This window comes from Salvelinus alpinus, chromosome 25 (genome assembly GCF_045679555.1).
Source record: "Salvelinus alpinus chromosome 25, SLU_Salpinus.1, whole genome shotgun sequence".
In the NCBI taxonomy this organism is placed as follows: domain Eukaryota; kingdom Metazoa; phylum Chordata; class Actinopteri; order Salmoniformes; family Salmonidae; genus Salvelinus; species Salvelinus alpinus.
In genome coordinates this window covers 25,170,630-25,198,506 of record NC_092110.1, presented here as the reverse complement: position 1 = coordinate 25,198,506, position 27,877 = coordinate 25,170,630, and the positions used below count along the sequence as shown (strand labels likewise).

At 40.5% G+C, this 27,877-nt stretch overlaps 1 protein-coding gene and 1 long non-coding RNA gene across 3 annotated transcripts; one reads left to right on the top strand and one right to left on the bottom strand.

Annotated features, from left to right (window-relative positions):
- Window positions 1-911: 911 nt before the first annotated feature.
- On the bottom strand, window positions 912-5,769 carry LOC139553721 (paired box protein Pax-1-like). Of its 2 annotated transcripts, none has more exons than XM_071366329.1 (5): window positions 5,538-5,769; window positions 4,430-5,056; window positions 3,362-3,495; window positions 2,833-3,040; window positions 912-1,609 (listed from the first exon to the last, which is right to left on the bottom strand). In XM_071366329.1, exons 1-5 carry the CDS (start codon window positions 5,539-5,541, stop codon window positions 1,515-1,517), a joined length of 1,068 nt encoding a protein of 355 aa, XP_071222430.1. In that variant the 5' UTR covers window positions 5,542-5,769; the 3' UTR covers window positions 912-1,514. The 2 variants fall into 2 exon arrangements, with proteins under 2 accessions (XP_071222430.1, XP_071222431.1); XM_071366330.1 differs by having other exon boundaries at window positions 912-1,602; window positions 5,538-5,753.
- A 106-nt stretch (window positions 5,770-5,875) lies between these two features.
- LOC139553722 (uncharacterized) lies at window positions 5,876-7,012 on the top strand. Its single transcript, XR_011670710.1, has 3 exons — window positions 5,876-6,028; window positions 6,377-6,550; window positions 6,827-7,012. It is a non-coding gene; the product is annotated as an uncharacterized lncRNA (long non-coding RNA).
- Window positions 7,013-27,877: the final 20,865 nt, after the last annotated feature.

The window sequence follows — 27,877 nt, the reverse complement described above, 5'->3', positions numbered from 1 at the left end:
ACTGATGAACCAAATGTCTACATGTTCGCACATTTCAGGCTATAATGACATCGTATTTTTGATTGCTTCAAAATCCACAACATTCAAAACCAACAACACCACGCATATTCGGGGATGATTTTCAGCAGAGTATATCTTATGGAAATTGAATACTGAACACACCATGCAACAAACATAACAATAAACAAGTATTGCCCAAATCAAAAGCTATAGAATGTCACTGATATTCCACAATTTGCAAAGTATGTTCCAAATTGATGTAGGTAATGTAACTTACTGCATTCGGCGCCTTCAGTGATGGTATGCAGTGTATCAATTGTCACACCAAGCTGTAAGTGTGTGTGTGTGTGTGTGTGTGTGTGTGTGTGTGTGTGTGTGTGTGTGTGTGTGTGTGTGTGTGTGTGTGTGTGTGTGTGTGTGTGTGTGTGTGTGTGTGTGTGTGTGTGTGTGTGTGTGTGTGTGTGTGTGTGTGTGTGTGTGTGTGTGTGTGTTATCCCAAACGCAGCCTCTATTGCAAAATAACATGCTCATGCACTTGATTGGTTATTTAATTTGCCTTATGGCAAGTATCCAGAAGAAGGAGCTAAGATATCATCACTGGAGGCGCCGAAAGCAGTAAGCTCCATTAACGCAGAAGCATGGTAGCGCCCATGAGGGCAAAGAGATTAGCACCTACACGTTGTCCCAGCATGATACGCAGTGATTTCCCTCATACATACCGATAACTTCACATATCAATTTTGGCCATCTTGCTGATATCGAAATCTAATTTCTTCCTCTAACAGCTTCCTAATGATCTGCGACACCCAGTGCATTCTATATCTGCGCTTAAATCGCTAAGCAAACACACTTGACTTAGAAAGATGGTATGCAATACTTGTTTAGCATTTTTATAATGACAGGAACAGTTGTATTTTACAATGCCTTTATTTAGAATATTTACAATGGATTTATAAAAATATATAATTAAAGCTTTTGCAATAATCTATTTTACATGTACACTGTATCACTTTGTTCACATCGTTGAGTTGGTCTGTAGAAACCAGATTTGTAACCAATTAAGAAAACAATTTACTGCGTGTACAGGATACAGTTCCATTGTCAACTATAGCAAACTTGTTTAATGAAACATCAATGACAGATATTATTGCATTTAAATCCTGCAGTCTTTTACAGAAATATACATGAAGTAGTTCAATGAAAAGACGACACAACCACTAACTCTGCTGCATGAGGACAGGAGACTCCAATACAGTTCAACATCCTCATACGTTTACATTCATATGGCCACAGACCGACTGGAGTCTATCTGTATTTGGCTACATTTGTATGCACATGTGTTAGGCTATAAGGGCCCATTCAATGGTTAACACTTTGGCAAACAAATCATAAATAGTGCTTGCACTTACTGTTTGTATTCTTGAAATGCCCTCAAATAGATAAGGGTCTGCAGCTCCTTACATAGTCCTACTGTGAGTTTTGAGTCCTCGGTTTGCGGCACGAGCTCCCTGGCATTACGAGGATGAGTTAGGGAGATTGAGTCCGTGTACACTGCTCAACGCCTCTTGCTGCAGTTGCTTGCTTAGGGGACTGGGTGGCTTTCTGTCTCCTGCAGAACACAAACAGGAGACGTTTGTATAGCACACAAGCCATTACTCTTTATTTCAGCAAAACTAAAAATGCCAATATTTATTAAAAACCTAAATTATTTTATCTTAGGCCTATACAGACCTGAATGACCTGAAAGTTAGACTACTACATGCAACATTTAAATACAAACTAGGTTACTAATAATCACAATAGTCAATGTTACACTATAAGGTCATTCATTTGATACCATATTTGAATTATTCCACATTATTTTACGCAATGTTCTTTTTTTAAACTTCCCATGACATTTAAATTGTACACTATGAATGAATTTACTGACAACATGGATCACATGCTGCAATATAACGTCCACATTTGTCTTCTTGGGTTCACACCTTGATTCATCATCGAATTTATTCATGCATTCTTTTTGTTAAGACCATATCATCCGTAAATGTTGGCTAATAACTATTTTGTTAGAACACTAAATGTTTTTAATTGTATCATATATTTCATTTGAAATTAAAATATACAGTAGCTATCAAAAGGATAAGAACACGTTTTAATCGAAGCATAAGTAGAATACATGTATAAGGGCCGAGATCACTTAGTTCAAGCACCTATTTAGTCCTATCTCAGCCTAAAATAATTATAATTTAGCTGTCATAGAGTTATAAACACTATAGGTCCGCACCATTAGGCCTACATCAATATTTTAAGCTGCTACAATTTCGAGACCCTTTGCTAATATAGGTTTAGATTGCTTTTGCACTAATGCCCTATATATTTGAGTCCCTCATTATAACATATAAATATAATTATTGTGGGACTTGACAGTGACATAATTTAATATTTAATGTCCACAATTAGACAACTGGTGTTAGATTAATGGTTGCCTAATAATAAGTGTGTGTGTGTGTGTGTGTGTGTGTGTGTGTGTGTGTGTGTGTGTGTGTGTGTGTGTGTGTGTGTGTGTGTGTGTGTGTGTGTGTGTGTGTGTGTGTGTGTGTGTGTGTGTGTGTGTGAATAGGCTTTAAAAATAAATAAAAAAATTATAAAAATGCACATTGTGTTATTTTACGTCTTGTTATTGAACTTAAAATAACGATGTTTTTTTGCCATAGATGAAGGAAACTTGGGGGGAAACGAGTCAGCTGGCAGTGAATTATGCTAAATTATGCTAAAATTGAGATATCGCCGTTGTGATCAGAATGGAACACTTTCAAACAGGAGCTGGCCTACCTTCTCGCGATGGATGTTTGAACGGCATTGAAGAGTGGATATCTCCCGCGTGCATCGTCATGCCGCTGCTTGGGTGGGACAAACTCGAGTTCTGGGACTGCCAAGGGTGTCCAGGGGTCACATAGCTACCTGGCCCGCTATAAACGCCGTACTGGTTTGAAGGTGAGTAGGCACAAGCAGGGACATAACTGGATAATGTCGATGAAGGCTGCAAGAAAATACGCACAAACACAAAGAAAGTATGTCAGATTTACGTTTCCCAGAACGAAACATTTGCACATCTATGATATAAGTGTGTATACAGTATATATCAATTTACCCTATGTCATATTAATCTTCCTTGAATAGTGCTGGAGCAAACGTTTAACATTTTGACGAACATTTAAACAACTTGCGAATACCAAGGCTATATTAAACAGATGAATGCCTTTCAATACACACTATATTATGTTACACTTCGAGCCCAGTCTCTCTGCAGATAAAGGACACAGCTATAGTCTTATGCATTTATATGAGTTCTTGTTTTTACCTGTGCATATTTTATGTCTGCATCAATGGCTGATTTGTCAATTCCGTTGACTGCATGAGCCGAGGGAAACGTCGATCTGTTGATACTACTCCAGTCTTCCATTTTCGGTGGATATCCCTCTGCTCCAGCAATAGCTGATTAGGAAACAGCAAATTGCACTTTACATGTCAGATCATTAGGGGGAAACTGTCAAAATGCCTCTGATCTATTGATATTCATAACTAACTATCAAATGATCCAATATGAAGAAAGCAGCCGTAGCAACTGTAAAATATTAAATGAGACCTAAATTATATGTTATACTTAATATTAATATTGCACGTTATATCGGCTCTATTTCTTAAAATGCTATCAAAACAATACCTTTTGAGGAGAGGAATAGTGTGCGTAATTGTGCGTATCCAATCAAGGCCTATTGTTTTCGTTTCTGAATCAAGAACTTTATAAGCTGTTCGTCAGGAATCTATTGGAGGAAATGTGGACAAGGCTATCACACGTTTATAGCAATTAAAAATGTTCAATGCCACATCAAATGATCGATTATTATATCGCATCATTGTACAAGCAATCATAATAATTATGCTCTTTCGAATATGGCTACATGCTATAGGCCTACTTGCTACCTTAATTTGTTTCCTTGATGGCAGCGCTGCAGCCATGGCCGACAATCCATCTGGGGCCTAGAGGCAACATATCACTATCACCTTAGGTCCTACGGGGAACGAGGAGGCTTTAACCGGTAGCCTAAGCAAGGTGCTTGCCTAGGCGCCAGTGAGTGGGCCTGCAGAGTAAGTCGTTTTCCTTGTGAGGCACAAAACCAAGGCCTACAAAGATTTATAGGGCAAATTTCCTCCCTGATGATCACACGTCAAAACATGATTTATAAATCATGTTTTGCATCATGGATAAATTAGTCATAAGCTGAACAGCACGTCCAATAGCTCAAGCCAGTCACCCCAAATGCACTTTGACAATTATTGGGAAATGGGTTAGAACTGTGTGTATGTATGGTGCCATATAAATCAACACGCAATCATTTGTCTAGAAAATAGATTCAATATTACGCACCTTGATGATCCATGAAGGCCCTGATACCCAGAATGTTGGTGACAGTGTGCGCCGACGGCCAGGCCCTTGATATGTTTACATGCCCGGTCGTCACGGGTACTCCGGGACCGCTGCCCATTTTGCCATTGGGTGACATAGCATTGGGGTATGAATAAGGGTATATGTGGTTGTAAGAGAGGCCGGCCTGTGTGGGGGCTTGCTTGCTGCTCTCATACTGGTTTGGCTGGGAAAGATTTCCAATCTTGTTCCGTAAAATCCGGCTAATGGAGCTGACTGAGGGCACGTTGTATTTGTCACAAACTCCGTCTGCTAGTAGCCTGTCCCGGATCTCCCAGGCAAATATCCCCGGGTCACCTTGTTTGTAATCCCTTATGTTCTTCACTACATTCGGTGTGGTAACCCGTGGTTTGCTCCCCCCGATGGCACCGGGTAAAATTGAACCTGTTTCACTGTACCGAGCTAATATCTTGCTCACACAGCCGTGAGAGACGCGAAGTTGCCTACTAATATCACAGGGTCTGATTCCAAGCTGGGCCAACTCCACTATCCGTAGTCGTATGGCGTTGGGCAGAGGTCGTCCATTGACGAATACACCACCCAACTGATTCACCTCGCCATAGGTTTGCTCTAACGGGAATAAAGATACATGAACATATTCAGTCATGAAAGCAGACATAACTTTTTTCATGAACTCCATACTCGCACAGTAAATTTAACCATGCAAAATGGCGAGCTAATGTAAGTTTTTGTTATTACTATTCACATCAGGAGGCGACATTTAACTTACCTTTGGAGCTTAGTGCCACTTTTGCCACTTTTGAAGTTTTATGTCAATTCATTTCAATATTCGTTACATACATTTTTTATAAATCAACCATTGAATATGAACTTGATTATGAATATGCTGCATTAGCATATCGCGGAAAAAAACGACATGTCTGTCGTGTAAACTATCCTTCCATTCGTTCTGTAAAGGGATATGTCCACTTTATCTACAACCCGAAATCAACTGTATAGTTATTTCTGGCGTTATGCAGGCGTGTTAAGCATGGTTATGCTTCCATAAGCTTTCTTTCACTGAAGCATGCCGATGTTAACGCAAGCTTACCCATTTGCCTGTGGTTCGAGATGCTTTGAAATAGTTGCCCCTCAATGGCTGAATGCGTTGGTTCTCCCTTCTGCACGAAGGAAGCAAAAAGTTGAAGAAAAAATGTGGACTTCTTAAAAGACTCCTTCCAAATGTTCTTCTCCCTCTTCTATCACAGTGCTTTGAGAGAAAATGCTTTGTACAATGGCACTGAAGTGATCTTCATCTGAAAAAGGCAACATTTAGTTATCCCGGAGGCTGAAGTTTGTTGGGATTAATTTGACGCGTCCCTCTACGTCAATTTTACCACGCTGGAGCTCTGGTTTTGTTTCATTGGCCGTCCTGACCGTGGATAGGCTGTTGCACACATGCACCATCCGGTTTGCGCAATTCAACCTCTCTCGGTATTTTACATAGGGATGAAGTGACTGAGGGGAAACATTTTATTGAACACGATGCATTGGTAAATAGAAAACACATTGTAAACCATTGAAGAGATTATTTCGAATGAGGTGAGTTGTGCTTTGGATGGACTTCCAATGGGCACTTCTCCACTAATGTAGATTATGTTTACAATATTTTGTGAGTGACACTTGGCAATAGAGCCTGCAATGTAGCCTATAGATTTTGATCAAAGAATTATTAGAATCTTATCCACCAATTTGTATCATTAAAACATAATATTTCAGACTTGTTTCATTCCATCCACTTTGATACATTTTCACACCATCCATTTTCATATAAATTCCACGAACATTTGCCAACTACATTTGTATTTGAATCAATGTATTTATATTTCAATGGCTACTATTATTATGCTATTAAAATTAAGTCGGCACAATTGCTAATATATTTTCCAGTTGCGTTTTTTGGTCCATTGCGGAACCAACTGACCGCCCGTGCGTCCCGCCTGGGAGCTCGCTCATGATGTGTTTCGCGCGCCATAAGAGGCCGGAACTAGCAGACCATGGGAATCGCAGAATCGTGTCACATGAAGTTTCGATTACAACCCAGACCAAGGGACTCACTAACCGGTAAGGCCTTTTTTTTACACCTCCATCCTTAGCATCAAACATGCTATAGGGCTCATGTAATCGATACCTTTGTGGGTTGCAATGCTCCTAGACTATAGGATATTGACTGAATTCCTGAGGCTAGCATTATCACAGCATGTTCTCCGTGTTTCCTGTGGAAGTTAAGAAGGTATCGTTTATAAGCTCGCAAAATGTCACTAGTAAAAGTTAACAGTCGAACCAACGGTAACAAGGTGCAGTGTCACTATCCCCTCTCTCTTGGCCACTTCACTACAGGTCTTGAAGGGATCAGGACACATGGAAAACATCAGGTTGGGTCACCACAGCAACCTTGGATGGAGGAGAAGTATGAGGAGAGGGCGATCGTTCATTAAAGTTACAGTGAAGGTACAGTTAGTTAGTGTGGCTCACTGCTCTAAATGTTATCTGCTAAATCAAGCATAAAGCATATGCACAATTGAATCTTTCTCAATAATTGAACCATTATTTCTTGACTATCTTGGTGAAGTGATAGGCTACGTTATCTGTTTTGTTTAGGTTATTGAAATCGCTTTGATTCTGTAGAATTCGGTTGAAATCACTTTTCTAAATCCCTAGGACTGCCCAACAGAACCTCAATTTTCCCTCATCTGGATAGAATAGGAATTACACCTCCATCTAGATTAAACATATTCACCTACTGTACACGACTGTGCAGATTCCTTGGCTAAAGAGGATCACTGGAACACAAACATGTCGCGATGTATCAGCTATAAATGCATGTTTCAAATATGTTTTTCAAAAATGTTTTTTTGACAAGAAAGACCATGTGAAATCATTTAAGTTTAAATGAGATCGGTATTAGACTCGTTGCGTGTCCATTGGTAATTTGGAAGATGCACAGTAAAACTATAGAGCTGTTTCGGCCGCTTACTACAGGGCAAATTGCTTAATACAATGTGTCGACTTCTATCAATAACCAAATTGCTAAGTATATTTATTCTCTTTCAAGTTTTGTGTTGTGTCTTTATGAAAGTATGTCTGAGGAGATAATCGTTTAAACGTCTGCACTTTAACGTTGGAGAGCACAGCATTTCATGTTGTTAAGTGGCAATATTACATAATGCCAACAAGTTAATTTAACTTTTTTCCACAGCTTTTTAAAATTAATTTCCATATTAGCAAATCATTATTTATTACTATTTGCACCGTTATATATTTTATTTAGTAGGTTTACATTGATACAAGCATGGTTTGACTAATCTTCTTTTATTTCTGGAATATTCATAAACAATGCAAAATGTAGGCCTATAGTTTGATTATAAGCATTACGTGGAAATTGAATGTAATATATTTTATTTTATTATTTCTGTAGCTTATAATTATTTGAACATTTTAATCGAGCTTGAGCTTCTTAACACTTTCAATATTGCATTATGCATGTTTATAGCCTATAAAAGAGACCCTCAAAATTGACTGAAGTCTATGTATGGAGTCTATGGAGTCTTTTTTTTTTGGTGCATAAATACATGTTGGGAGATGAAGGACCTCCTGCTGGTAAAGCGGATAGGTTGTGTTCAAGTGTGGCTCTGCAAAAGTCACGTGACAAAACCAAACAAAAACTAAAAGGTTCCCCAAATGTCAGTTGTGAAACGAGGAACATTTGCATGAATTTAATTTTATTTTTGTAACGGTTGACAGATATGCTTACTTTTTATTCAGTAGTCCTCACATACGGGAGCCTGCTCATTTAAATAAAACGAACAGACTTTAAATAGAGTAAATTTGAGATAACGAATCAGCCTAACATTTACATTTAAGTCATTTAGCAGACGCTCTTATATTGTCTCTCGTTTGATTTCCAGGAGAAGTTTGATAGATGTGTTTCAGTCTAATGAATGCATTATTTTAATAAAAAATAACACAATAAAAAAAAATTAAAAAACGAACCGAATAGATATGTTTTTCCATTGATAATTTGATCGAATAGTTAAAAAGTTGGTGTTATTGGTGTTGCTCAAACCAGGACACTCTCCAGTTGTGGTGGCGGCTGGAGGTAGGCCAGTGTGCGCACGGGCCTGGGTCCCTACAGGTGTCCACTTCTCGTGCCATGACACCTCTGTGGTTACACACCATTACACAGGAGGCTAGTGTGCCCTTACATCAGTTTGGCACACACTTCACCACCACATAACTGTATGTCCATTTTTTACTTCAACTGAACATGGTGTGTGAGGGGTGTAGGCAGACTGGTGGTTTCGTCACTGTACGTGTAGGGCTTATGAGTCGTGTTCATGTTAAGGCCTTATGCATTAAACGCCGTGCACACAGCAGGCTTAAACGTATGTATAGATGAAGCGGAGCTCATGTCATTTGTTTAGGTCCACGTTATCCAGAAATTACTTTTGTCACCTCAGTTGCATCTCGTGAACACGCCAGTAATTGTATTTCACACATGTTACTGTATGTCTTTATACTAGGCTATAACACTCATCTTAAAAGCCCAGTGCAGTCAAAACTGTGATTTTTCTGTGTTTTATATATATTTCGACACTATGAGGTTGGAATAAGACTGAAATTGTGAAAAGTATGATAACGCTGTTTTAGTGTAAGAGCTGTTTTAAAAAACTGCCTGCAATTTCAGCCTGTTTTGGTGTGAGGGAGTTTTAGTCTTCCATGGTAACGTTGCCATGCAGAAAATTATTTAATAGACCAATAAGAAAGAGAGTTCCAAACCGCTCTGCCAATAATAGCCAAACTTCGGTTCTCCTCTTCCTATTCAAACTGCTCCCACAGTCCTAGCAACATTGTAGCTTGATAAATTACTCTTTGCTAAGAAGCTTTACATTTTTTTTTTTTTTTTACAATTTTAATTGAAAACAATCATAGTAAGGTAGATAATTGCTACCCAGATATGATTTGATCTTGAGATAAAAACGTCTGCATTGGAACTTTAAAGTACAGCTCGATAGGCTTATTTTAAAATTTAGGCTTTAGCTCTTTGGCCTACAGTAGTCTAGGCCTATTCTCGCCGACAACCGTCTTCTGCTCAATATATAGCCTATAAGTGTAACGGCAGCCTTCTCTCTCTTCACTAGAAGAGAGAGTGTAGCAGGGATCGGACCAACACGCAGCGTAGCCAGTGCTCAACATGTTTAATTAAACGAAACAGTGAACACTTATAACGATACAAAATAACAAAAAGTGGCAAACCGATACAGTCCTAGCTGGTGCAGACAAAACACAAAGACAGGAAACAACCACCCACAATCCCCAACACAAAACAAGCCACCTATATATGATTCTCAATCAGGGACAACGATTGACAGCTGCCTCTGATTGAGAACCATATTAGGCTGGACACAGAAACAGACGAACTAGACACACAACATAGAATTCCCACCCAGCTCACGTCCTGACCAACACTAAACAAGCAAAACACATAAGAACTCTGGTCAGAACGTTACAATAAGCCTAATGCATTTTTATTCCCCACTCCCTTGCACGGATTCCTAAAAGAAAAAATACATCGTGATGCTCTGTCAAATCCTGAGTAAAAAGATAGGCCTAGCCATGATAGACTTACACTTATTCTGTAGCCTTTTATAAACCCGTTTGATTCCTATTGTATTTTTCTTTAGATTTCGATTTTGCAGCACATTATTTTATTTGGGTGGAAATGGGCAGCTAGCCCACTTCAATTTTGTTATGTTGCATTTTCGATTCTATTTAGTTTAGAAATTCATCCAAAAGCTGGCTATTTCAATGATCACCATCTAAAATAATATTTTACGAAATACAACTTTTTCTAGCGTACTGTTTACTGTCAACACATCATTGATCATCTCTTTTTTGATAAAGAGCTGCAACCATATGTTGGTGGACATCAGTTGCAGGCTATTTGTTTCCCGTCGCTTGTTTTAACTTTTATTTGAACACCGTTGAAGTTTGCACGTGGACTGACCCCAGTCGTTCAATATTTATCTTGGTTTCAAGTAACGTTAAGCTCACCTTTACCTCGTTTTGTATAACATTCCAATTATAAACTGGGGGGGACATGTCCCCAGGGAAAGTTGCACCCCTGTGAAGAGGTATGCTTAGATAACCTATGCAGAAAAAAAGACATGTATTTTCTTACATAGAATTAGGCATAATGATTATCACTCTAGATTGCAGGAGAAGTTGTTTCAGGTGTTTAAAAATGTTACATTTTCCCAACCACCCCTTTCCATTCTTCATGCCCCCTCTAAAATAATGGGTGCATGACGCTCCCCTGCTCTCCAATCAGCCTTCTCCATTCAAATCTTAATTTAACATTAGAATTATCCCACAATGCAGATGATGAATCAGCTCCTATGTCTGCAAATAGACTATTGAGGGGGCTTATTATATTTACCCAATAATAATGTACTAAATCACTGATTGGGCACATCATTGTCACACATAAAAAATTACAGAGTCGCAAAATAGAACTCAATTGATTGAACATAAAATGTATGTCAACATGATTGAAATAGCCTATATAGGCCCATACCCGTGTAGCCTATGTATCTCTAATGCAGTCATCTTTGTATTCGTAGTCAACTTCGTTCTGAGTTATTGGCAGTCACGGTCAGATGATGCCCTAAACATCTTGATTCTATCTTTAGTAGGGATATTCTGTCAATAAAGTGACGCAGAACGATGCACTTTGGCTGCTCTATGAGTGGTCTGGATCACTCGTAGATGTGCAAAGGTTTTTTAAGAGCCACGTTATTAACGAAGACTGGGAAACTTAACACATACTAACACTTGCTCTTGGGTATGTTGTGGTGGACGCTCAATGCCTTTGCTTCACTAGAACCTGGTAAAATTATGTTTGAAGTCAGGGTAGCCACTGAATGGCTCTGAATTCACTGCATTCAAATATATAACCCTTTTAAGAGCTAACTAGTGCTGAGAACAGTAATATTTTACACGCACATTCAGTTACCCATCAGCAATCATTTCTAGTGAATAAAAACAATGTGAAAAATTGGTGGATATAGCGTTTTGGAAATAAACTCTTTATTATTGTAACGACCCTGGGTTTATAAGTTATGTTATATGTTCCCCTCTGTTTTCCTCTGGGCAGTAATTTCATTAAAGCACAAAGACAAAGTAGTTTTGCTATTCATTACACTGTAAAACTCAGTAGCGTATGAACTATATGAAAACCAAACGTCTACATGAAGTCTTCAACCACAGATAAGATTCACACTTGAAGAGAGGAGTCCTTTAACTTCTTTGGGACAGGGTGGCAGTTTTGAGTAGCTTGGATAAAAAGGTGCCCAGAGTAAACTGCCTGCAACTCAGTCCTAAAAGCTAGAATATGCATATAATTGGTAGATTTGGATAGAAAATACTCTGAAGTTTCTAAAACTGTTTGAATGATGTCTGTGAGTATAACAGAACTCATATGGCAGGCAAAAACCCGAGAAAAAATCCAACCAGGAAGTGGGAAATCTGAGGTTTGTAGTTTTTCAACTCTTTGCCTATCCAAGATACAGTGTAAATTTGGTCCGATTGCACTTCCTAAGGCTTCCACTAGATGTCAACGGTCTTTAGAACCTTGTTTGATGCTTCTACTGTGAAGGATGAGGGAATAAGAGCTGATTGAGTCAGGGGTCTGGCATGAGCTGATCACGCACGCTCACATGAGAGTTAGCTGCGTTCCATCGCATTTGTACAGACAAAGGAATTCTCCGGTTGAAACATTATCGAAGATTTATGTTAAAAACATCCTAAAGATTGATTCTATACTTCGTTTGACATGTTTCTACGAACTGTAATATGACTTTTCGTCTGAACTTCCGCCTAGACTTGCCCGCGCCTCGTGAGTTTGGATTGTGTACTAAACGCGCGAACAAAAAGGAGGTATTTAGACATAAATGATGGACTTTATTGAACAAATCAAACATTTATTGTGGAACTGGGATTCCTGGGAGTGCATGCTGATGAAGATCATCAAAGGTAAGTGAATATTTATAATGCTATTTCTGACTTCTGTTGACTGCACAATATTGTGGATATCTGTATGGCTTGTTTTGTTGTCTGAGCGCTGTACTCAGATTATTGCATGGTGTGCTTTTTCGGTAAAGCTTTTTTGAAATCTGACACAGCGGTTGCATTATTAAGGAGAAGTGGATCTAAAATTCCATGCATACCACTTATATCTTTTAGCAATGTTTATTATGAGTATTTCTGTAAATTGATGTGGCTCTCTGCAAAATCACCGGATGTTTTGGAACTACTGAACATAACGCGCCAATGTAAACTGAGATTTTTGGATATAAATATGAACTTTATCGAACAAAACATACATGTATTGTGTAACATGAAGTTTTGCGCCCTGCAATTTTGGCGCCCTGCAATTTCACTGGCAGTGAAAATTGAAGCTGAAATTGGGTTTTTATTTTAGGAATAAGGCCTGTTTTTCCTTTGAAGCCAGAAGGAGGCTAGTATCAGCTACATTTATGCCTTTACTAGACTATGGGGATATTTTATATATGAATGCTTCCGCTCAGTGTTTGAGATCAATTGACACTCTTTACCATAGCACTTTGAGATTTATTTTAAACTGCAAAACCCTTACTCACCACTGCACTTTGTATACCAGGGTTGGCTGGCCTTCTCTAGTCACTCGTAGGCTCAGTCACTGGTATACTTTTATTTACAAAGCCATTTTGGGTTTACTACCTTTTTATTTGGGCATTTTTATTGTTCAGAAATGTGGTGGGTACTCTCTTCGTTCGCTAGACTTTATCCTGCTAACTGTTCCAAATGTCCGAACTGAATTTGGTAAAAGATCTTTTATGTACTCTGCGCCATCGTCTTGGAACACCTTACAAAAAAAGAACTTGTCCCGATTGGTGTTTTTAAATCACTGATGAAGGATTTTGAGGCTGATTCCCTGACCTGTCAATGTTTTTAATTTGCTGTTTTTGATATTGTTATACTCTTGTGAATTCAATGGTTTTTACTAGATTACTTGTAGTTTTTCATGTTGTCTGTCTGTAATTTTTGTAATGACTTGGTGCTGCCTATCTTGGCCAGGACACTCTTGAAAAAGAGATTTTAAATCTCAATGAGCCCTTCCTGGTTAAATAAAGGTTAAAAAAAAAGAATAATAATAATAAAGTTGTTGAGGTGGGACGCTAGCGTCCCGAATATCCCAGAGAGGTTAAGGACCATGCGGATGCCTTCAAGCGATTGGGTAGGATGTTTGGAGTGTTTATCCAACTGAAAAAAAAGGAAAAAATAAAAGTTGTGTCCCCCCACTTCTAAAACCAAAGTTGCACCCCTGCCGCTTCACATTTTGAATTGACCCTTCGCTAAATTTTAGGCAACCAATCACAGCGCCCCAATGAATAGCAACTGTTGACACCCCTGACAAGCTTATGTTTAAATTGCCAAAAAGCCACTGAGGGCTATGTAAAAAACAGAGAGTTTTCTTCAAAACATTTATGCTTAAATGGCTAAGTGCACCAGGAGTACTTGCTACTGTGATTCCTGAAATGCAGAGCATGTTGATGGAGTATTTTTAAAATCCAAATGTATACTTTTGTTTGCTAGCTCAGCTGGTTAGCTAGCTCTCAGTCTTGACCACCAAAACGCTGCTAACGCTAGCTAGCTATTCACTAAATATAACTTGTTTTCTCAAAATGTATGTAAGCTAGCTAAGTTAGCAATGTTACAACTCCCATCTGCTGTCAAAATCAGGAAATGATTTGAGAGCACTAGTTAGCTCCAAAAAGTTGTTATATCTTTGGCTGCATGCTGACAGTGAATTCAGAGCCACTCAGTGGCTGCCTACACTGAAAACACAATTTTACCAGGTTCCTGTGAAGTAATTGCATTGACAGTCCACCACAACATACCCAAGAGTGTCCTGATTAGCAAGGGTTAGTCTGTGTTACATTTCATTGTGTATTTAGGAAGCCAGTTTGAGATCATTGTGAGGGAAAATGTTGTCTGAGGTTGGTTCCCAAGGGGGACGGGGCTTATATAAAGGTCAGTTGTCATTTAAATTTATAATGCACGTTGATTCTTTAAGAACTTTAATGCCTTAGGAGTTTACTACAACTACCAGACTGGTATACACTGATTGTACAAAACACCTGAGCTGTGTTCGAATATCCATACCAACATTATTTTTATTTATTTTATTGAACCTTTATTTAACTAGGCAAGTCAGTTAAGAACACATTCTTATTTACAATGACGGCCTACCCCTGCCAAACCCTAACCCAGACAACGCTGGGCCAATTATGCGCCGTCCCATCACGGCCGGTTGTGATACAGCCTGGAATCGAACCAGCCACTCGGGAGCACAAAGCATCTGCTAAATGACAAAAATGTCAAATGTAAATGTTTTACTTACAGATCTCATATATTACTGTATTGATTCTTAAATTAAAAAAGATATATATTGATGTCACAAATATAACATTTGCACATTCTTCATTAAAAATGCAGTTATTTGTTACATGTGACTGTATAAAACCTAGCAGTACTAATTATTTTTCTCAGAATGAGGCCGATATATAGCATTTGGCAACAAAAAAAACATGATAATTTGTCTCTGAAACGAAACCATCAAGTGATAGATTTCAAACACGTCTGTCATTGAACAACCCCGTGCCATGATTAGATAGTGAAATTAACACACCAATCTCTTTCATAAGTTCTTTATACAATAAAATATAATTTACCACCATTTCTGAAAATGGATATATAGCGTTTTGGAATGAAACTCTTCATATGGAAATTGAAGGCTTGGCCTAATAATGGATTGCATATAGCGGGCATTTTCAAGTTATACAGTATATTTGCCTACTACCAATTTCCCATTGTGCCCTTTTGAAATCGAAAATGTAGTTATTTGGGTAAGTGTGTGTGGCGTGGAGGCATGTGTGTGTGTGTATTAAATATAACATACAGTGCATTCGGAAAGTATTCAGACCCCTTTACTTGTTTCCTCTCATCAATCTACACACAATACCCCATAATGACAAAGGAAAAACAGGTTTTTAGACATTTTTGCAGATTCATAACAAATGTAACACTGAAATGTAACATTTACTTAAGTTTTCAGAACCTTTACTCAGTACTTTGTTGAAGCGCCTTTGGTTGCGATTACAGTGATTACATCTGTATTTGGGGAGTTTCTCCTATTCTTTTCTGCAGATCTTCTCAAGCTCCTTCAGGTTGGATGGGGAGCTTCGCTGCACAGTTTTTTCAGGTCTCTCCAGAGATGTTTGATCAGGTTCAAATCCGGGCTCTGGCTGTGCCACAAGACGTTACTTGTTAATTTTATGCCGTATTTTTATTAATAAAAAAAAAAAAATTAACTGCATTGTTGGTTAGGGGCTCGTAAGTAAGCATTTCACTGTAAGGTCTACCTACACCTTTTGTATTCAGGCACGTGACAATTTGCCAACAATTTGATTTGATTTGATGATTTGAAGGACATTCAAAGACTTGTCCCGAAGCTACTCCTGCATTGTCTTGGCTGTGTGCTTAGGGTCGTTGTCCTGTTGGAAGGTGAACCTTCACCCCAGTCTGAGGTCCTGAGCGCTCTGGAGTAGGTTTTCATCAACGATCTCTCTGTACTTTGCTCCGTTCATCTTTGATGCTGCCACCACCATGCTTCCCCGTATGGATGGTGCCAGGTGTCGTCCAGACGTGACGCTTGGTATTCAGGCCAAAGAGTTCAATCTTGGTTTCATCAGACCAGATCATTTTGTTTCTCATGGTCCAAAATTCTTTAGGTGCCTTTTGGCAAACTCCAAGCGGGCTGTCATGTGGCTTTTACTGAGGAGTGACTTCCGTCTAGCCACTCTACTATAAAGGCCTGATTGGTGGATGGCTGCAGAGATGGTTGTCCTTCTGGAAGGTTCTCCCATTTCCAAAGTGGAACTCTGGAGCTCTGTCAGAGTGACCATTGGGTTCTTGGTCACCTCCCTGACCAAGGCCCTTCTCCCTCGATTGCTCAGTTTGGCCGGGCAGTCTCAGAGCTCTACGGACAATTTCTTCGACCTGACGGGTTGGTTTTTGCTCTGACATGCACTGTCAACTGTGGGACCTTATATAGACAGGTGTGTGCCTTTCCAAACAATGTCAAATCAATTGAATTGACCACAGGCGGACTCCAATCAAGTTGTAGAAACATCTCAAGGATGATCAATGGAAACAGGATGCACCTGAGCTCAATTTCAAGTAGCAAAGGGTCTGAATACTTATGTAAATTAGGTATTTCTGTTTATTATTTTTAAGAAATTTGCAAAAAACGTGTTTTTACTTAATCAGTATTGGGTATTGTGTGTAGATTGATGAGGAAAAAAATATTATTTAATTAATTTTAGAATAAGGCTGTAACGTAACAAAATGTGGAAAAAGTCAAGGGGTCTGAATACTTTCCGAATGCGCTGTAGTGTTATAGAATTGATAGTCACATGATTTCATTTCATTTCAATACAATATACAATGTCACCAATAGTAGTGTGATACACATATTCACTGATTTTCATTTTCATATTTTTTTCTGAATTATTAGCGGAAAAAGTAATCCCCAAGCATTTGGCCTTTAAACTTTGAAAAGGAAGAAGTATACGATATACAGTATTTTTTATTGGATATGGTTTCAATTAGCATTTTTCTACTGGATGAGCCATGGTGTTTTTTTGAAGACCCGTTGTGCCTCCGGTTTTGATTTAGTGTTTGTGAGTTTTGTGATCTCATACCTCAGTATGGGAATTGTTAGACAGGGTCCACATTGCGTGCATTCAGCACACTAGGATCATCATGGGGTATTGAGTATAAGACATGGTGTACTAGAATACAGTTCATGTCATGGGGGGATTTGTGTAATTTGATTTACACAACATGCCTACCACTTTGAAGATGCAAAATAGTTTTTATTGTGGAACAAACATGAAATAACACAAAAAAACAGAAAACTTGAGCATACATACCTATTCACCCCCCCAAAGTCAATACTTTGTAGAGCCACCTTTTGCAGCAATTACAGCTGCAAGTCTCTTGGGGTATGTCTCTATAAGCTTGGCTCATCTAGTCACTGGGATTTTTGCTCATTCTTCAAGGCAAAACTGCTCCAGCTCCTTCAAGTTGGATGGGTTCCTGCTGGTGTACAGCAACCTTTAAGCCATACCACATATTCTCAATTGGATTGAGGTCTGGACTTTGAATAGGCCATTCCAATACATTTAAATGTTTCCCTTTAAACCACTCGAATGTTGCTTTAGCAGTATGCTTAGGGTCATTGTTCTGCTGGAAAGTGAACCTCCGTCCCTGCCGATGAAAAACATCCCCACAGCATGATGCTGCCACCACCATGCTTCTGTGGGGATGGTATTTTTATTTTATTTTTTTTTTTTTTAATTTAACCTTTATTTAACCAGGTAGGCAAATTGAGAACACGTTCTCATTTACAATTGCGACCTGGCCAAGATAAAGCAAAGCAGTTCGACACATACAACAACACATAGTTACACATGGAGTAAAACAAACATATAGTCAATGATACAGTGAAAAAAAATAAGTCTATATACAATGTGAGCAAGTGAGGTGAGATAAGGGAGGTGAAGGCAAACAAATATATGTATAAATAAATAAAAATATAAAAAGGCCATGGTGGCGAAGTAAATACAACACAGCAAGTAAAATAAAAACTAAAAACACTGGAATGGTTGGTTTGCAGTGGAAGAAAGCGCAAAGTAGAGACAGAAATAATGGGGTGCAAAGGAGCAAAATAAATAAATAAATACAGTAGGTAAAGAGGTAGTTGTTTGGGCTAAATTATAGATGGGCTATGTACAGGTGCAGTAATCTATGAGCTGCTCTGACAGCTGGTGCTTAAAGCTAGTGAGGGAGATAAGTGTTTCCAGTTTCAGAGATTTTTGTAGTTCGTTCCAGTCATTGGCAGCAGAGAACTGGAAGGAGAGGCGGCCAAAGGAAGAATTGGTTTTGGGGGTGACCAGAGAGATAAACCTGCTGGAGCGCGTGCTACAGGTAGGTGTTGCTATGGTGACCAGCGAGCTGAGATAAGGGGGGACTTTACCTAGCAGGGTCTTGTAGATGACCTGGAACCAGTGGGTTTGGCGACGAGTATGAAGCGAGGGCCAGCCAACGAGAGTGTACAGGTCGCAGTGGTGGGTAGTATATGGGGCTTTGGTGACAAAACGGATGGCACTGTGATAGACTGCATCCAATTTATTGAGTAGGGTTTTGGAGGCTATTTTGTAAATGACATCACCGAAGTCGAGGATTGGTAGGATGGTCAGTTTTACAAGGGTATGTTTGGCAGCATGAGTGAAGGATGCTTTGTTGCGGAATAGGAAGCCAATTCTAGATTTAACTTTGGATTGGAGATGTTTGATGTGAGTCTGGAAGGAGAGTTTACAGTCTAACCAGACACCTAGGTATTTGTAGTTGTCCACATATTCTAAGTCAGAGCCGTCCAGAGTAGTGATGTTGGACAGGCGGGCAGGTGCAGGCAGCGATCGGTTGAAGAGCATGCATTTAGTTTTACTTGTATTTAAGAGCAATTGGAGGCCACGGAAGGAGAGTTGTATGGCATTGAAGCTCGCCTGCAGGGTTGTTAACACGGTGTCAAAAGAAGGGCCAGAAGTATACAGAATAGTGTCGTCTGCGTAGAGGTGGATCAGAGAATCACCAGCAGCAAGAGCGACATCATTGATGTATACAGAGAAGAGAGTCGGTCCAAGAATTGAACCCTGTGGCACCCCCATGGAGACTGCCAGAGGCCCGGACAACAGACCCTCCGATTTGACACACTGAACTCGTTCAGAGAAGTAGTTGGTGAACCAGGCGAGGCAATCATTAGAAACCAAGGCTGTCGAGTCTGCCGATGAGGATGTGGTGATTGACAGAGTCAAAAGCCTTGGCCAGGTCAATGAATACGGCTGCACAGTATTGTTTCCTATCGATGGCGGTTAAGATATCGTTTATGACCTTGAGCGTGGCTGAGGTGCACCCATGACCAGCTCTGAAACCAGATTGCATAGCGGAGAAGGTATGGTGGGATTCGAAATGGTCGGTAATCTGTTTGTTGACTTGGCTTTCGAAGACCTTAGAAAGGCAGTGTAGGATAGATATAGGTCTGTAGCTGTTAGGGTCAAGAGTGTCCCCCCCTTTGAAGAGGGGGATAACCGCAGCTGCTTTCCAATCTTTGGGAATCTCAGACGACACGAAAGAGAGGTTGAAAAGGCTAGTAATAGGGGTGGCAACAATTTCAGCAGATAGTTTTAGAAAGAAAGGGTCCAGATTATCTAGCCCGGCTGATTTGTAAGGGTCCAGATTTTGCAGCTCTTTTAGAACATCAGCTGACTGTATTTGGGAGAAAGAGAAATGGGGAAGGCTTGGGCGAGTAGCAGAGGGGAGGGCAGTGCTGTTGTCCGGGGTAGGGGTAGCCAGGTGGAAAGCATGGCCAGCCGTAGAAAAATGCTTATTGAAATTCTCAATTATAGTGGATTTGTCGGTGGTGACAGTGTTTCCTATCTTCAGAGCAGTTGGAAGCTGGGAGGAGGTGTTCTTATTCTCCATGGACTTTACAGTGTCCCAGAACTTTTTTGAATTTGTGTTGCAGGAAGCAAATTTCTGCTTGAAAAAGCTAGCCTTGGCTTTTCTAACTGCCTGTGTATACTGGTTTCTAGCTTCCCTGAAAAGTTGCATATCACGGGGGCTGTTCGATGCTAATGCAGAACACCATAGGATGTTTTTCTGTTGGTTAAGGGCAGTCAGGTCAGGAGAGAACCAAGGGCTATATCTGTTCCTGGTTCTACATTTCTTGAATGGGGCATGCTTATTCAAGATGGTGAGGAAGGCATTTTTAAAAAATGTCCAGGCATCCTCTACTGACGGGATGAGATCAATATCCTTCCAGGATACCTCGGCCAGGTCGATTAGAAAGGCCTGCTCGCTGAAGTGTTTCAGGGAGCGTTTGACAGTGATGAGTGGAGGTCGTTTGACCGCTGACCCATTACGGATGCAGGCAATGAGGCAGTGATCGCTGAGATCTTGGTTGAAAACAGCAGAGGTGTATTTGGAGGGCAAGTTTGTTAGGATGATATCTATGAGGGTACCCGTGTTTACGGAATTGGGGTGGTACCTGGTAGGTTCATTGATAATTTGTGTGAGATTGAGGGCATCAAGCTTAGATTGTAGGGTGGCTGGGGTGTTAAGCATGTTAAAATTTAGGTCGCCTAGCAGCACGAGCTCTGAAGATAGATGGGGGGCAATCAGTTCACATATAGTGTCCAGAGCACAGCTGGGGGCAGAGGGTGGTCTATAGCAGGCGGCAACGGTGAGAGACTTGTTTTTAGAGAGGTGGATTTTTAAAAGTAGAAGTTCAAATTGTTTGGGAACAGACCTGGATAGTAAAACAGAACTCTGCAGGCAATCTTTGCAATAGATTGCAACACCGCCCCCTTTGGCCGTTCTATCTTGTCTGAAAATCTTGTAGTTGGGGATGAAAATGTCAGAATTTTTGGTGGTCTTTCTAAGCCAGGATTCAGACACGGCTAAAACATCCGGGTTGGCAGAGTGTGCTAAAGCAGTGAACAAAACAAACTTAGGGAGGAGGCTTCTAATGTTAACATGCATGAAGCCAAGGCTATTACGGTTACAGAAGTCATCAAAAGAGAGCGCCTGGGGAATAGGAGTGGAGCTAGGTACTGCAGGGCCTGGATTCACCTCTACATCACCAGAGGAACAGAGGAGGAGTAGGATAAGGGTACGGCTAAAAGCTATGAGAATTGGTCGTCTAGAACTTCTAGAGCAGAGAGTAAAAGGAAGTTTCTGGGGGCGATAAAATAGCTTAAAGGAATAATGTACAGACAAAGGTATGGTAGGATGTGAATACAGTGAAGGTAAACCTAGGTATTGAGTGATGATGAGAGAGATATTGTCTCTAGAAACATCATTGAAACCAGGTGATGTCATCGCATATGTGGGTGGTGGAACTGTGAGGTTGGATATGGTATAGTGAGCAGGGCTAGAGGCTCTACAGTGAAATAAGCCAATAAACACTAACCAGAACAGCAATGGACAAGGCATATTTACATTAAGGAGAGGCATGCTTAATCGAGTGATCAATAAGGGTCCAGTGAGTAGAGGTTGGTTGGGGTCACGGCGATCCAGACAGCTGGTATTCCCGGGGTGATGAGAGTTGTTAGGTTTGCGCCAGACATAGCATTTGGGGAGTCTCCCACATGCCTTTTGGCGAACCCCAAACGTGTTTGCTTATTTTTCTCTTTAAGCAATGGCTTTTTTTCTGGCCAATCTTCCATAAAGTCCAGCTCCGTGGAGTGTACGGCTGAAAGTGGTCCTATAAACAGATACTCCAATCTCTGCTGTGGAGCTTTGCAGCTCCTTCAGGGTTATCTTTGGTCTCTTTGTTGCCTCTCTGATTAATGCCCTCTTGGCAGGTTTGTTGTGGTGCCATATTCTTTCCATTTTTTAATAATGGATTTAATGGTGCTCCATGGGATGTTCAACGTTTCAGATATTTCTTTATAACCAAACCCTGATCTGTACTTCTCCACAACTTTGTCTCTGACCTGTTTGGAGAGCTCCTTTGTCTTCGTGGTGCCGTTTGCTTGGTGGTGCCCCTTGCTTAGTGGTGTTGCAGACTCTAGGGCCTTTCGGAACAGATGTATATATACTGAGTTCATGTGACACTTAGATTGCACACAGGTGGAATTTATTTAACTTATTATGTGACTTCTGAAGGTAATTGGTTGCACCAGATCTTATTTAGGGGCTTCATAGCAAAGGGGGTGAATACATTTGCATGCACCACTTTTCCATTTTATTTTTTTAAATATTTTTTTAAACAAGTTATTTTTTTCATTTCACTTCACCAATTTGGACTATTTTGTGTATGTCCATTACATGAAATCCAAATAAACATCAATTCTAATTACAGGTTGTAATGCAACAAAATAGGGAAAATGCCAAGGGTTGATGATTACTTTTGCAAGGCATTGTATCTCCTCTTTAGATTTAACCTATATGGAGCCTATATATATGAACCTATATGGTTCATTGGTATGACTATCTTGTAAGATACACATAGTAATCATACTCTATGTTTAACTTTTTTTTATTTTATTTTTTATAGATCATGCAAATTGGTGTCTTAATGATTGGGGAAAAACAATGTCCTCCCCCTGTCAGGCTTTGACTAATACTGTAACACACAGTGGGCCCTCATTCTCTCACAGTGTTTGACTGTACTCATTTCTCCTCATATCTGACCCAGAGGTGATGTGTACTTTCCCTTGTGCTTCTAACGCTGGTGGGTGCAGACCTATTAGAGGAGGGTTGGAAGGCAGGGAGCAACACAGTGCTTTTATGGCCCTCTCTAGGTTGTAGTACAGATGTAGGATCTTCATTTGATCACCCTGTTGAAGGAGAAATGTCCTGTAATGCAGAAAATTGAAAATTGAAGTTTCCACTGTGACATTTCAAGTGGAGGCAACATGTTTTTTCTTGCATGCGTGCACGCACGCACACACACACCACCACACACACACACACACACAGAAATAAGTATCATGGATAGCCACATCATATTTAGCTCACGTTGATTGGACTAAATTGTTTTTGTTATCTTTTAGTTGTCACTGTATTAAACTAAGCATAGGTGATTAGATGATGTTGAAGTTGAAATGGTGCTGGAATAGCGGAGGCAACTCCTGTTTTCTTTGTGACTTGCTGTAACTCTTCGTGGTTCTAAATCAATAGTTGTTTACTAGTCCGAAAATGTCGGAAACATTACCTTGCTTTACCATGCTATAAGCCTGTTTGTTACATGCAATATGTTTTGTAGACTTCACTGGACATATGGTTGAATATTTTCTGCCACTGTGTCTTCTTATTGTCTCGGTCTTAGGCCAATATATCACGGTGTCAAGGCATATGAACTAACAGGTTATAGAGCAAACCACATAAATAACACATAGGTTGTAATATGTCTTTTTTTCTGGATGGGCTTCCTCTGGAAGCCACCGCTACTGGAAATTTCCGACTTGATTTTCCCTTACGAAAAATGTATCAACCCCTAGAAAAATATAAATGATTTATAATTCACATTTCCTGTTGCTGCAGGATTATTTTCCTTTTGTAGCAAACTGGCTCAAATGAAGATCCTACATCTGTGCACGCCTAATGAGAGTGTGCAGAGCCATGAGAGACATGCCAGCTTTTTTCAGGTTGGGTAATTGCTTGTGACCTTTACAAAACGTGTCCCGTGTGCAGGAGGAGTCTAATTGTTACATGGGGAGGGAGCCTTGTCTAGCCGTGTACGGATATGCATCTCCTTTGATTCCCAGGCTGTATGTGCAGCAATCCAAAACTCACTCTGGCAAAGAAATTGGACTTGTACAGTACTGAAGTCCTTCATTTCAGAAAACAGCTTTTATACAGAAAAGAAAAATGTATTTTGCCAGTTTTGTCCCCTTGCAATGTGGCACAGCTGGGCCTGCAAGTTAATTCATTTTGATTTCATCTGTTAAATGTCTATTATCTGCACTGTGGATTGTAAAATGAGAATGGATGTGGACTAAAATGGTTCCACTTCATGTTGTATTTTGTTTACTGGAAATAATTCAATTCAATTCAATTTTATTTTATATAGCCCTTCGTACATCAGCTAATATCTCGAAGTGCTGTACAGACACCCAGCCTAAAACCCCAAACAGCTAGTAATGCAGGTGTAGAAGCACGGTGGCTAGGAAAAACTCCCTAGAAAGGCCAAAACCTAGGAAGAAACCTAGAGAGGAACCAGGCTATGAGGGGTGGCCAGTCCTCTTCTGGCTGTGCCGGGTGGAGATTATAACAGAACTATGCCAAGATGTTCAAAAATGTTCATAAGTGACAAGCATGGTCAAATAATAATCATGAATAATTTTCAGTTGGCTTTTCATAGCCGATCATCAAGAGTTGAAAAACAACAGGTCTGGGACAGGTGGCGGTTCCATAACCGCAGGCAGAACAGCTGAAACTGGAATAGCAGCAAGGCCAGGCGGACTGGGGACAGCAAGGAGTCACCACGGGCGGCAGTCCCGACGCATGGTCCTAGGGCCCAGGTCCTCCGAGAGAAAGAAAGAGAGAAGGAGAAAATTAGAGAGAGCCAAGATTTTCAAAATGTTCATAAATGACAAGCATGGTCAAATAATAATCAGGAATAAATCTCAGTTGGCTTTTCATAGCCGATCATTAAGAGTTGAAAACAGCAGGTCTGGGACAGGTAGGGGTTCCATAACCGCAGGCAGAACAGTTGAAACTGGAATAGCAGCAAGGCCAGGCGGACTGGGGACAGCAAGGAGTCACCACGGCCGGTAGTCCCGACGTATGGTCCTAGGGCTCAGGTCCTCCGAGAGAAAGAAAGAGAGAAGGAGAAAATTAGAGAGCGCCAAGATTTTCAAAATGTTCATAAATGACAAGCATGGTCAAATAATAATCAGGAATAAATCTCAGTTGGCTTTTCATAGCCGATCATTAAGAGTTGAAAACAGCAGGTCTGGGACAGGTAGGGGTTCCGTAACCGCAGGCAGAACAGTTGAAACTGGAATAGCAGCAAGGCCAGGCGGACTGGGGACAGCAAGGTGTCATCATGCCCGGTAGTCCTGACATATGGTCCTAGGGCTCAGGTTCTCAGAGAGAAAGAGAGAACGAAAGAATTAGAGAGAGCATACTTAAATTCACACAGGACACTGGATAAGACAGGAGAAGTACTCCAGGTAACCAACTGACCCTAGCCCCCCGACACATAAACTACTGCAGCATAAATACTGGAGGCTGAGACAGGAGCGGTCAGGAGACACTGTGGCCCCATCCGAAGAAACCCCCGGACAGGGCCAAACAGGAAGGATATAACCAAACAGGAAGGATATATACTGGGCAATGTTGGCAGAGACGATCATTGCTGGTGAGTACTGGATATTTGTGTGTGTGTGTGTGTGTGTGTGTGTGTGTGTGTGTGTGTGTGTGTGTGTGTGTGTGTGTGTGTGTGTGTGTGTGTGTGTGTGTGTGTGTGTGTGTGTGTGTGTGTGTGTGTGTGTGTGTGTGTGTGTGTGTGTGTGTGTGTGTGTGTGTGTGCCATTTGACCTCTTCAACTTAGCAGCTGATAGACCTCTACAGTATGTGATCCAAATCCTTGTAATGGGTCCTAGGTGTAGCTGGTGTAGAGTCAGGCGCAGGACAGCAGATAGGAATAATCAAACGTACTTTACTCAAAAAATGAATATATACAAAGTAACAAAATACACGCACACCATCTCAGACCAAAATACAAATAAACAATCACTCACAAAAACCATGGGGGGAACAGAGGGTTAAATAATGAACAGGTGATTCTGGGATTGAAAACAGGTGTGTGAAACAAAGACAAAACAAATGGAAAATGAAAAGTGGATCGGTGGTAGCTAGAAAGCCGATGACGTCGACCACCGAACGCCGCCCGAACAAGGAGAGGGACCGACTTTGGCGGAAGTCGTGACAATCCTTAATAAGAGACCAGCTATCGAACCGCATAGCTCTGTGATACAGTGTATCCTCTAACAAGGGAGCTCTTCATGCTTCACTGTTCATTTTCTATATTGTTGGCTGCTCTTGAAATCCATAACATCGTTGCAAAATATTGGGGACAAATCTGGCTTTCATTAAGAATGGAAATACTGTATATATTAAGGACAATATAAAAGCTGTGTTTTTTTCTTTCTTGTGCTGTTATTCAAAAATGTGTTGTCAGAAAATATAAACAGATTAATGTTAGCATTCCATTTGATCTCTCAATTTTACACTTGTTGGCCTTTCTCACTGAGAGTGTTTGTAATCTGTTGCATTTCAATGACAGAGATAGGTTAACCTGTCATTTGAACTCCCCTTGATGCGTGTTGTATGAAGGATTCTTTACAAACAGTTCACAAGTTCATGGACACACAACACCACTTGTGCAGAGTGGTGTTGTGTAAACACATCCGTAAAATAGCTATTTTGATTACTCACAGATAGTTGAGTCCCACAATACATTCACTGCTTTGACAGCTGAAGGCTTACTGATACACGTAAGAAGAAGCAAATCTGGAGAGAATGGAACGGGTGTCCTCTATAAAGAAAAAAACACAACAATCAGTGACCACAAATTGTCAATAGAGTGAGTGTATCCGCCACATAACAATATTATCTCAGAGGATCATAATCAGACACACATATAGTGCATTCGGAAAGTATTCAGACCCCTTCCTTTTTTCCACATTTTGTTATATTAAAGGCTTATTCTAAAATAGATTAAACCCATTTTTGTGAAAACAGGTTTTTAGACATATTTGCACATTTATTAAAAGTAAAAAAGATCTTATTTCGATAGGTATTCAGACCCTTTGCTATGAGACTCGAAATTGATCTCAGGTACATCCTGTTTCCATTGATCATCCTTGAGATGTTTCTACAACTTGATTGGAGTCCACCTGTGGTAAATTAAATTCATAGGAAATTATTTGAAAGGCACACACTTGTCTATATAAGGTCCCACAGTTGACAATGCATGTCAGAGCAAAAACCAGGCCATGAGGTTGAACGAACCCCCCTTAGAGCTCCGAGACAGGATTTTGGCGAGGCACACATCTGAGGAAGAGTACCAACAAATGTCTGCAGCATTGAAGGTCCCCAACAGCAGTGGCCTCCATCATTCTTAAATGGAAGAAGTTTGGAGCTACCAAGACTCTTCCTAGAGCTGGCCGCCCGGCCAAACTGAGCAATCGGGGGAGAAGGGCCTTGTTCAGGGAGGTGACCAAGAACCAGATGATCACTCTGACAGAGCTCCAGAGTTACTCTATAGAGATGGGAGAACCTTCAAGAAGTTAAACCATCTTTGCAGCACTCCACCAATGAGTGCCAGACAGAAGCCACTCCTCAGTAAAAGGCACATGACAGCTCGCTTGGAGTTTGCCAAAAGGCAGCTAAAGGACTCTCAGACCATGATAAACAAGATTCTCTTGTCTGATGAAACCAAGATGGAACTCTTTGGCCTGAATGCCACGGGTCACATCTGGAGGAAACCTGGCACCATCCCTACAGTGAAGCATGGTGGTGGCAGCATCATGATGTGGGGATGTTTTTCAGCGGCAGGGACTGGGAGACAAGTCAGGATCGAGGGAATGATGAACGGAGCAAAGTACAGAGAAATACTTGATGAAAACCTGCTCCAGAGCACTCAGGACCTCAGACTGGGGCGTAGGTTCACATTCCAACAGGACAACGACCCTAAGCACACAGCCAAGA